General features: G+C 41.5%; 1 protein-coding gene across 1 annotated transcript in view; it reads right to left on the bottom strand.

Annotated features, from left to right (window-relative positions):
• Window positions 1-12,640, bottom strand: part of ATP10A (ATPase phospholipid transporting 10A (putative)) — a 140,139-nt gene that overhangs the window by 61,182 nt on the left and 66,317 nt on the right. The window contains 2 exon segments of the mRNA XM_054973034.1: window positions 3,975-3,993; window positions 8,100-8,185. Of these exon segments, the coding sequence (XP_054829009.1) occupies window positions 3,975-3,993; window positions 8,100-8,185 (105 nt within the window).

Consider the following 12,640-nt stretch of genomic DNA (forward strand, 5'->3'; position numbering starts at 1 on the left):
ACACCAAGCACACATGAAAGTATTTTATATAGAACGAACAACAAAGCCCAGTGTGGGAAAAAATATAATGGGCTCTAGAAAGGAGAGGGTGGGCAGGCAGGCATTCCCTCCTCCTCCGTCACTGATCCCAGCCAGATGAAGGGGGGGCATAGAAACCTCCTCTGCACCTGGTCCTGGCCAATTGAAGGGGGGCAGGCATTGCCACCTGCTCCGCTCCTCATCCCAGCTGGGTAAAGGCGGGGGCGGGCATTGCCACCTGCTGCACTCCTGATCCCAGCTGGGTGAAGGAAGGATGGGCATTACCACCTGCTTTTCTCCTGATCCCAGCTGGGTGAAGGTGGGGGTCGGGCATTGTTCCATACCTGATTCTGGCAAGCTGAACAGTGGGTGGCCATTACCTCCTGCTCCCCACCTGATCCAGGCCAGGTGAGGGGATGCAGGCATTGCCTCATGCTCTTCTCCTGATCCCAGCTGGGTAAAGGGGGGGACAGGCATTGCCACCTTCTCTGCTCCTGATCCCAGCTGTGTGAAGATGAGGGGCAGGCAGGCATTGCTGCATGTTCCACGCCTGATCCCGGTCTGGGTTTCCTGCCATGGCACACTCTCTGGAGGTCAGACTGCCTTATCTGGGTTTCCCTCCACAGTAGTGCCCTCTGATGGTGCACCAGGGTAGGAAGTGAGTTGTCTTGAATACACTTAGCCTTTCATATAGTAAGATTTTTAAAACTATGAAAAATAGAATCCCAGCATTTGTTATTTGCTAAGTTATATCTTGACATTGAAACAATAAAATAAAAGATTTCTTGGGAGAGGCTAAAATGCTTTAGTATAGGATTCAGTCTGATAATATTTTTCAGGGTTGTGCTAGAAAAGAGTCAGATTTGATTCTTTAACACTGGAATTAAAGATAACTGTACAAAAAAATTAACCTGATAGTCATTTTGTGGTTAAAGTGGGAAGTGGGGTTCATGGCCTTAAGGGCCATGGGAGCAGTTTGCCTCAGCCCACCTTAACCCAGATGTGGCACAAAGCAACATTGTTGGGGTAGCTCTTAGGGTCAGCCAATCATTCCAGAGGCAGCAGGAGCTGCTACCACACTGCACCATCCCCTGGGATTTTTTCTTCTGTTGGTTGCCGTATGCATTGGAGAGACCAGCTTAGGTATATGGTGGTCCTTTTTTTGGTGTGATAATGCTGCAATGGTGTATGTGGTGAATAGCCAATCTTCTCGTAACCCAAGGGTGATGTGGCTGGTCAGGGACCTGGTGCTGCACTGCCTCCAGCTCAATATCATGTTTAAGGTACGACATGTACCAGGTGTTGATAACAGCATTGTGGATGCCCTATTTTGTTCCCAGGAGTAGCATTTTTGGGAGTTGGGGCCAGATGTGAATTCTGAATCAACTCCGATGCCCCAAGAGCCTCTGGCAGCTTGGGATGTGGAAGTGCAGTGGGAGATGTTGGCATTAGCTTATTGCAGGCATGTGTGGGAGTTTGGGGCCTTTAGGTGGGTGCAGGTTTCAGAGAAGTTTGGCCAGCACTTGTCTCATACATTTAGCAATTCTTAGTGTCCTTGAGACAGCAGGATTTCGTGGTCAGAACCCTTAAATCTTACTTGATGGCTTTGGCCTTCAAGGCCAAGGCTGAGGGAATAGAGGATTTGTCTGCAGATTTTAGGGTGCATAGAATGCTGGAGGGATGGTCCAGGGAAGTGCTGAGGGCTCCAGACAGTAGAAGGCCATTTATACACGATCTCCTGAGGCGGTGGGGGTAGAGGACACAAAGAATCAGCAGCCATGAAAGGTTGCTATTCTCATGGCTTTGCTTGCTTTCTATGGAGCTTTGAGGATAAGTGAAATGCTGGCAAAATCAAGGCGGGACACATCCCAGAGGGCACAACAGTTCTCCGATGTAATGCTTGTACCAGAGGAGGCGAGGCTGTACATTCGGCAGTCCAAGACAGACCAGGCGGGCAAAAGGCACCAGGTGGTCCCTAAGGCTTCAGATGCCTGCCTTTGCCCTGTGAGGACACTGGGCGAATGCATGGATGTCAGTGGTGGCTCCCCAGGCTACTTATTTCAGCATGACAGCAGGTTGCTGCTTACTCAGTACCAGTTTTGGGCCACGATGAAGCGTGTTCTGTACATATCTCAGAGCACTGTCACGGTTCTCATTTTAGGCCACTTGATTGTCTTTTGGGCAAAAAGAAGGGCCGAAGCCAGTACTGGAAGGACTCAGCTAGGCCTTCCTCCCCTTGCAAGCCTCAGTTGGTATGGCAAGTGTGGGGCCAACTCCTGCTCTCTCTCCACCAGGTTCTGAGGGAAGGCAGTCATCCTGAAGTTCTGGTCATTCATTTAAGGGAAAATAACTTGGTCCAAACGAAAAGTGTCACACTTGTAATTAGAGTCTTAAGGGATTTGAAGAGGATCAGCGATTTAAGCCCTGGGCTGTTGCTGGTTTGGATGGTGTCAGTCCTCGGCTAGTAAATCCCCAAGTTCTCCACATCAATCACACAGGTGATTTGGTTGAAGAAATTTTATTAGAGATCTATCAGGTTCAAGGTGCTCAGACAGTGGAATTGGCAGAAGAGACGTATTGAGGGAAAGCATGGTTAGTTATAGGCTAATGTCCCGCCCCCAGGTTAGTAGCCCGTTGAAATTCTGGTGCGAATGCCAGAGACAAAAAGTATCAGAGTTTAGACTACAATAAACAACAATAGCAAATTGGGTATGAAATCACCCCTGTTCTCAGGGAAGATACAATTCAGACTAGCTGCATTTGGCCTCAAGGCCGTTGGCTACAGAAGTGGAAGTGTTTAACATCAAAGCAGAGATAACACACTGAACTTCCAAATAACAGGCATTGAAAGGTACTCAGAACTCTCCATATTATCAGAGTATTAATAGGTTGCACATAACATACACATGGCATGTAATGCAGGCAGGCATACATGACAGATGGACTTCCTGCAGAGAAGGGTTTAGAGGGGAGCAGACAAACTTGCAGGCATCGAGAAGGCCAGGCCAACCGTCAACTGGGCAATCAGCAAGGAGGTCTTGGCTGGGGGGGCTATTATCCCTCACCCTGGGATCTGACATGATAGGCCACACTTACATAGGAGTGATGTGGTTGACCTTTCTGAAGAAGGGTTTGTCCTCTATCTGGCTGATCTTCACGAGGGCCTGCATGTAGACCAGCATGTGTGGAAAAGCGTGTTCAGCTAGGCTAACCTCCTTGTGCAGCAGGAATAGGGTGGACAGCTCAAGATAGGTAGGGTTAATCGGAAAACATCCAGAGGCATCATGGTGATGGGAGGCATGTCCAGAACAGCCCATGACAGGCTGTGTGGCTGGATGGTGCTGTAAAGAAATGCCCTTGGTGCTGAGCATCATCTCTCAAACTTGGTAGTCTCCCTGTTTAACAGACAGTTCAAGTTTTCACTTGCAAAGGCACAGTTTTCCCTTTCCCCCCTGTGATCTTCAGTTCAAATGTTGAGTGCTTTTCTTAAAAAAGACGTAGGTGAGAGGTGGTAAACTCTTCTTTTCCTGTATCTTATCACTGCACTTTCTTTTAGCATCTCTTCCAAGTCCTACTGATTTCCCACACCAGAATCTGAGGTCAGAAGTGGAAGTGGATCAGTTCTATCTTCCTTTGTCTGCCTGCTTCAGTTTTGTTTAAAAATAGACAAGAACAGTGGTAGACCCTTAAGGACTTACGGGGTGCATCTTATTTCCCCTCTGCTGCTATTTCGTCTTTTCCTTCCCTGAAAGCACAGAAGCCTCTATCCCTTTCCTGCTTCCTTTCCAACCAGCAGCCAACCTTCCTCTATCTGCTCCCCAGTCTTCAGCTTTCCTCCCTTCCCCTGGCAGTTCTGAGAAAACTCTGGCCAAGTTGCGTGGTGCCTGTAGCTCAGTTGGGCCCTCTCTACAGAGATACCAATCAGAACAATTTTGTTTGGCAGTGGAGTGGCCAACAGTTCTGCCTGGATGATGTCTCCATCAGGCTCATATGCTGCCATCCTGCCCACCTGAAAAATGAAACTAGACAGCCAGGGGCTGTAATCTATCAGATCAGAAAGCTTCTGACTGATCTCAGATGTCAAATATAATTCTGTTTGGGTTTGAGGCATTTTCAGTATTTATGAATGGGAATTCAGTTCAGAATGTGATACGTGAATTCCCAACTGCACATCCCTTCTATTTTCTGTGGCACTTTAAGCATACAAACTGTTTTACATTTCTTACTTGATTCATCCTTAAATCAAAGAAGGTTATCTACTTGCTCTATTTACCTAAAAGGAAGACTAATTTTTGTAAAGAAAAAAGAGTATGCTATCTTACATTTGCATACAAGTTACAGTTATGTACAGTACTGTATAGAAATAACCTTTTGCGTATAATCCTTTTTAAGGATCATCTTCCATTCATGTTATTCAGTAATATTTCCATTTCACAGACATGAGAATTAAGGTTTAGAGATTTCATCCAGAGATAACCATGTGCAACACAGGGCTATGTGCATGAGGCTGCAAACATTAAATCCTCCAGATAGCTCTTTGGTGCTTTAGGTTTCAGAGAGGTGATAATCTTCCCACCTCGGCTCAAGAGTTGATAAATAATCAGCAGCGGACATGTAGAACTGACATGTGGAAACACAGTTTCTCTGCATGGGCATTCTGGTAATATCCAGAATGATGATCTATATGCAGAAAGTTTGATTTTACTCACTGGTGATTCTTTCTGCGTTGGTATAAACGAAAGGAGCATGTGGCTGATATGGGATGTGAACATAAGTTAGCCACGAGACCCCAGTAGTTAGGGATGTGAAATAATAAAGGAAGGGGCTGCAATGGAAGGATAATGGTAAGGCTAACAATAATGAATATTAAAATGCTAAACAGTGTTATTTTATTGTAATCCTTAATAATAAAATGGGTCAGAACCCATTAGCTTCAATATTGTATTGTGATACCCATCAGATATTTAGCATTACTTTTCTGATAGTCATCTCTATTAAATAAAAAGATAAGAAAACACTCTGACCTTCTAGAGACTATCTCAATGTTCTGTTGCATGAGTTATCACAGGCAACAGCCTAGTTTATGAGATGCTGTTGGCTGTAGCACTTTTAAACCAACACTATAGTAGTATATTCATCAAATATAATAGCTATATTGCTATAGCGTTGTTGTAATGTTTATTGTTTTGAGAAATATATAATGAAAAAGTTACTGTCCAGCAAAGCAGTGTGGTGTCTTAATTAAATAACAATAATTAACAAGAGCAAGATAAACTTTTAATAAAAAATCAATAAAGGCAAGATAATAAAAGATACGTCCCTGCCCCAAGAAGTTTGCTATCTAAAATTCAGCTGTAAGACAGACAACAAAGAGTGTTATAGGATTAATTGGAATGGATTTTTTTAAATAGATTAGTATGGACTGGATTTCTTTAATGGATTAGTCACCTCTTCTACAACTTGTATGCTGTAAGTTTTTTAGATAGTATTCTGATCACAGGGTCAGTAAAACTTTAATATCACAGAAGACACAGGAACAGCCTATCTACTGTGCATCAAAATGAGGTTTATAGAAGCTGAAATATGCTGCCTAAACTCTTACTATAGCTTATGGAACAGAAGAAGACTGCTGATAGTGACCTCTTTGTCCTGAATGCTTGACTGAAACTATTTTGGGTTTGCCCCTACATTTCTGTTACTTAAAACAAAGGTATGATATGACATTCATGGTATGTCCCAGATAAACTGCATGAGAAAGAAAAAATGCATTAAAATAAGGAACTAATCACAATCAGTTTAGAACTATTTAGACCGCAAACATTCTCCACAGTATTGCCAGTAATATTTATTTTTAACTAAACCACTTTCTTTACAAAAATGTCAAAAATGATTCTTAGGAGAATTCTAGTGTTGCAATAAAAAGGTTAAAAAGATCAAACCTGGCTATTTTCTATGCTATCAAATCCACTTTCATACAGATTAAAATATGCATTTCCAGAAATGCTTTTAGAAACTGCTAAAAATGGTACCAAAGTCATTAAAAATATCTGGAGTCAAATAACTACATTTCTCTTGCTAAGTTATCCTGGATGCTTTGCAAACTTCACTCCTAAATAAGGTATTTGTTTAACTTAATAGCATTGCTTTGTTTGGCTAAAGCCCCCTAACGTTCTGTTATGCAGAAATTAAGGTCAGCTTAAAGGATAATGAAATGCTGAGATCTAAAACTGACAGTGCAAATAGTCTTTCCCCTTAGGACATCAACACCTGAAACATTTGTTGCTTGGCTCCTTTGCTTAAGTCACCTGAACATATTTCTAATGTTCTAATGGGTCATCTGCTATGAAGGAACCTTCTTATGGTGCTTCCTGTTTGCTTACCCTTTTTACCCGTGAGCTATATATTATGGTTAATGTGTGCATGATGCTACCATCCAAATGCTCTCCTGTTCTTGATGGCTAACTGAAATGTAGCCACGTTCTCTCTGGCCCTATATCTGGTCACATGCATTCCATAACAATAACAACAACAACAACAACATACTCTTCTAGACACATTAGTGCCCAACTCAGAGCAGCAAACAAAGTCAGTGTTATTATTACCCCACAACACAGCTGGGGAGCTGGGTTGAGAGGAATGGCTTAACCAAGGCCACCTGCTGAGCTCATGGCAGTTGTGGGAGTTGAACCAGCAGAGTGCCAACTCAGAGCCTAACCACAGCATAGCAGTTAAGTGTAATCACAAAAGAAAAATAAACAAAAATCTCAGCTGCATATGCTTGCTTATTTGCCTAGACCAAAAAACTGACCATCTGAATAGTTTAATATTGGTCAAGTGCATGATCATCATTCCTTCACTAGACAAAGTGTCACAACTGAAATGACAAAGCATCAAGAAGCTAGGCATGTTAAGCACCTAGAAGAGTACAGCAACAGAGCAAAGAGGCCAGGAGATTGCACAACTTCACACAACTACAGTAAGCATAATAAAAACAGAAACAAAACTCAAGAAGGATGTAGGCCCTATTAGGTGTGCTCTGATTGCTACACACAGAACCACCTAACTGCTGGGCAGAAGCTGAGGGTGTCTGTTTGAGGAAATCATCTCATGGCTCCTAGGGAATAAATTCAATCCTTTTAAGGTCAGAACAGATGATTCAGAGAAGATAAATGAGGCACACGGGTAGCCAGAAAAGCTTTTTAGGGGTGTGGTAAAGGGCACTGCTCCATGATGACAGTTTTTCTGCTGTCATGGAGAATATGGGTCTCAGACAAGCAGGTATCGTACTAAGCAAGAGGGAAAGTGAAGGGGCCAAATACTTAGGCTGTAAATCAGTATTTTCTTATGGTTTGTGATGGGTTTGTTAACTACATAGAGACTTGCCTGTCTACATAATGCATAATGTAAATAAAACTATGCTGGGGTGGAGTCAGTGGTCATGATGCACAGCGACACCTGTGAGATCGAGAAATATACCTGTGAGGTCCTGGAAGAAAAACAGCTACAAAGTAAAACACTGAAGGTCAGGATCTCCAAGGGAGCGTAGTTAGAAATTCTACATGTTCCAAATGAACGGCTAGCTAGACATGAACAACTGTAGAGACCTACTTCACAGATAAGACAGCTGTGTTGGGAAGAAGGGTTCAGATTTGCTGGATACGATGGGATAAGTAGAAGTGAAACAGATCGGTGGCACAATGTCAAAAGTGCCACAAATCAACTTTAAAACTGATTTCTGGATAAAAGTCAACAGGAGCTTGGGAATTACCATGAAGGATGACTTAATTGCTTAGGGGTAATGGAGTCAATGCTTCCGGTAGCTATGAATTTCCTGCTTTGTGCAAGGGGTTGGATAGATGACCCTTGAGGTTTCTTTCAGCTCTATGTTTCTATGTTTGTTTGTTTCTAGGTTCTCCAAGTGAGGAAAGGAAATAAACTTGGTAATACTGGTAACATTCTGTCTCTCACCAGTCAAGGCAATTTCAAGCAATGCTGTTCTCCTCACATAAATGTGTCTGATTTACCTTTTCTCTATAAGAAAGAAGGTCAACACAACAGATGAATTTGTAGAATATACTCACATGAAGCCTTGAAATCTACTTAAGTCGTTATTTGGCTCCTCACATTCAATAATACTAGTAAACTTGAATGGGTCAAATTCAGAGTCCTAGAATGAAAAAAAGGGTATTAAGCAATTAGGAGAAATATTAACATGCAAACATTATTATTATTATTATTATTATTATTATTATTTATTAATGGTGCAAACTCTGTGGATGTCAAAAGGGTTTGCACCTAACTGAGCCCTCTAGTCCCTGAATGAATTGAGCTGTCTTCCTGACTCCTTCCCCTGTGGTACTTCCCAGAAGGTAAACATTTGCTGCTTTGCCAGGGTAAAACAAAAAGAGAACTGAGAGAGGAGGGAGTGGGAAAAGGAAGCAAGGATGAAGGCCTTTCAAAGTTCATCTATCTGCCCACCCACTTATTTCTTTCATAATCAAAAAAAGCACAGATGACTTCAGATGAGATCAGAGGGGTAGCTCCTATCTCAAAGTCATCTAAGTTGTATTAATCATGAAGAAAATACCAATGAGCAACAAATAGATGAATAAAAAACTCTTCATTATCAGATAAAAACCCTTATCTTGCAGTTAGTCAGAAGGGTGAAAACCCAGTTAGATCTGAGAAAAGCCAGCCAGTTGGAAACACTGCATATAGCTCCGTCAAGACCCGTACAAATGATACCAGGAGATAACTAAACAGCCCAAGAGTTTAACCTGGAGAAATATAGATTAATTATTAAAATATTAAAATATATATTAATTATTGAACATCTGAGTGCTTTAACTGTCTTCCTGGATTGATTACTAATTGCATCTTGGAGATGGTTCTATCCATCCCCAATTTTTTCTTATTCTGCACAGGGTGCAATGCTATGCATACTCTTCAAGAAGAGATTTCATGGGATTTAGTTACACAAAAAGATTTCTTTATAGCCCTCTCCCATTAATATGTGCTCTTACAACAATAAATACTATTCTAAAATACAATAAAAAGCAACACATTTAGTCTCTGAAGGACCTTAATTCCTCTCAGGGCCAATTTACTCTAGAAGTGGGTATATGTTAAAAAATTTAGCATTTACCTACTCCTGTGATGCAGCTACAGTTAAGCACGATTCACCATGGAAACGCACTTTCAGATTCAACTGTGATTCCCAACAGTTAGTTTCCACTGTATGCACAAAGATCAAATGATGTGCAGCTACTTCCTACTTTATACGGTAAAAGCAGGAGCATGCTAACTTTTTAATGTTCACCTCATTCTGCTGCAACATATGAAGTACCCTGCAGCTATGAAAACAAAGTGCACTCTCTTCCTGTGATAAAGTCACATCCAAGAGCTTGGGCTTGCTAAATTAAAAAAAACAAAGGACTCATATGGGCAGGCTGAAAATACTAAAAGCATCATGAGCAGGTTTCAAATGTTTCAAGTTAAAGCAAAGCCATGCATCCATCTGGGGCTATATAAATCAATACATTGTCAATTAGGATAATGTTAATAAAAGCCTTCTGAAACTATAATCAGAAGTTTTAATTGCTTCATGCTAGCTAAGATAAATTAATCCTATACAGTAAATTAGGCACATACAGTAAGTAGCATGCTCCTTTCCTAATTAACATTTAAAGTTCTTCTTGATTTTCTAACTAATTAGGTCCAAGCTGGCACTTGTACCATCTTCACATATGCTGCACATATATGTTTTATCACCATACTTCCATGACAGAGCAAGTACTTCTTTTGGTTAGCTATAGAAATTTAAATGCTCTGTTCTTTCAGTAACTATCATGCTAATTAAGGCTTTCTGACACGATCAGGTTTAAAAGTAAAGTAAAAACACGCATGTTTCACCTTTTTCTGCACAGTCTTCAGATGTACACTAGATTAGAGGATACACTTCTTTGGAACGAAAATTATGTCTTACATTCCACCCCCAAACCTTCACTAATGGGAGGATTTCTGTCAGTGAAGCATGACTTCTCTGCTTTCTCTTTCCTGCTGCATCCTCAAATGCTGTTCTTGGGTGGACAACATGGGACCCTTAGGAACAGCAATGAGGAGGTAGATGTACTACAGGAACTGGGAATCAGCTAACCATTCCCTGAGCACATGAAATTATTTACAGGAACTAACCCATCATTTTCCAACTTTCTCCAAGCCCAACACTGGTATACTGGAAAAAGTATTTACTATTTTATTTATACTCTGCCTTTCTCTCTAATTGGGGACCCAAACTAGTTTACGCCATTCTCTTCTCATCCATTTTATCCTCACAACAACCCTGTGAAGTAGGTAAGGCTGAGAGATTATGGCTGGTCCAAGGTTACCCAGTGAGCTTCCATGACAGATCGGGGATTCAAACTTGGTTTTCCCAGATTGTATTCTGACACTTCAACACACTGGCTCTCAAAGGGATTCTCACAGTCATAGTTGCTTCTACTATTTCAGCCCACTACATTAACATATCAATAAATGTTATTGAAGAAATACTTCCATGCATGTTCTGAAATACCTGGCATAAACCTAAATTTATTGCATTTTTAATGTCATTTTCCCTATAACAATATGTATACATAACCCTGTTTTGCACACGGAACACAGCAATTTCGACTAGCTTTCCTAGTTCTGAATAGACACCACACATCGAAACGGAAGAGGTGTTTAGCTCATTCTCACACTGCATGGCACCTTTTGAGCTCATCTTCATATTCCTACAGCACATTTTTTTTCAGAAGACAAAAGTAATGTCTTAATGCCTTTGACAAAGGTTCAGGAAGAAATCCTAGCAACAGCAGAGAGTCCTCATGCTAAAAGCCAAGCTAATCAAACAAAAGCTCCTTGCAAACGCTGAACTTAGCAAACAAGTCTGATCCCAGCTGATCTGGGTGGATATATTAAGTTCTGCGCCAATTGTTAAGTTTATGAACTGCACTTTCCTTCCTCCGAGGGATATATGTCAACAAAGGGCAAATATCTTACATACATATATATCTAAATCAGTTTGATAACTGGGGGACAAAGTATTCCCTATAAAAGAAAACTGTCAAGGCCTGAACAAAGTAATTTTATCCAACTCAGCACCGTGAAGTGTATGTTATTTTTTATTCAATCTACTGCATAATTTTTCTACATCAGTTCACCTGGAAACAAAACAACCCCCCACCCCAATGCCATCTTTTCAATTCTTTAGGTTGTGCATATGCGATTGGCTACAATTTCCTGAAACCGGCAGCCCTTCCACCAGCTAGAGTGAGAGGAGTCAATCCAATTACAAGCATAGTCCAGGAAAGGAAGGGCAATTCCTTCCCTCCTCCCCAAACATAAGCCATTGAAATTCGATTCCCACCATCATCTTCTCTTTGTGAAATGAAAGTGCCCCTGCATACCATTCTATTGCAGAGGCTGACACTGTTGACAGGAAAATTCTCATTCATCAAGCAGTGAGCAAATACATTAACCAGGGCTTGCTGTGCCTGCTTGGCAAGTACAAAGATAAGTTCACACTGATCAGGGTGATGCTGCTCTTCATATTAACCAAAAAGCTTCAGTAGGAAGAATCTCGCTGTGTCCACGTTCGTGTATCAGTAGCATTTTAAAAGGTGTTGCTAGCAGGAATGTGGCCCAAAATAGTTGCTATTTTCTTTTTTGAAATTGGTTTCTGAACATGTTGCTATTATTCTGAACAAATCCTCCTCCTGTGATGATTTATCTCTCATGTACACTTTTTGTTCACACAGCCCTGAAAGAAGTAGCACGGACCTTATTTGTGCTTCACTGATAGACAGGCTCACTCTGACTTTACAAGGCATTTTGAAGGCAGAACTGCTTGTATTTGCTGTGACTTACATTTGACACTGAATTCAGTTTAATCTTTGGAGATTGTTAATATTTTATTTACTTTATTGATGCTCCACCTTTCTTCCCAGTACAGGTCAAGTTCAGTTTACAACGATGTATTGTCGAAAAGCATAACCTTCAAGCAGTATTCAGACCCACCCGAAAAATACAACAGATGCTACGATCAGCAAAAGACAGTAGAGACCCCCTCACCTCTGCAGGAGTATACCGTGTACCCTGCAGCTGTGGACAAGTGTACATCGGGACCACAAAGCGTAGCATCCAGACAAGAATAAAAGAACATGAAAGACACTGCAGACTTGGACAACCTGAAAAATCAGCAGTGGCGGAACATAGCCTGACTCAAACAGGGCACAGTATCTTATTCCAGGACACCAAAATACTGGACAACACTTCCAACTACTTCGTCAGACTGCACAGGGAAGCCATTGAAATTCACAAGCATAAGCAAAACTTCAACAGGAAAGAAGAAACCTTAAGAATGAACACAGCATGGTTTCCAGTTCTGAAAAACACCAGGCTAACAAAACACTCTACACCCGACAATAGCCCTGCAGAGAAGATTAGCACATCAAGCACCAATCCATATGCAAAAGAACCTCTTCAGGATACAGTGAAGCCTCCCGCCATTAGCATTCCACACCCTGGGAAACTCTTACAGGAGGACTCAGCTCAACCCCACCCCTCCTGAGTAGATACAAAT

This window comes from Eublepharis macularius, chromosome 3 (assembly GCF_028583425.1).
Source record: "Eublepharis macularius isolate TG4126 chromosome 3, MPM_Emac_v1.0, whole genome shotgun sequence".
In the NCBI taxonomy this organism is placed as follows: domain Eukaryota; kingdom Metazoa; phylum Chordata; class Lepidosauria; order Squamata; family Eublepharidae; genus Eublepharis; species Eublepharis macularius.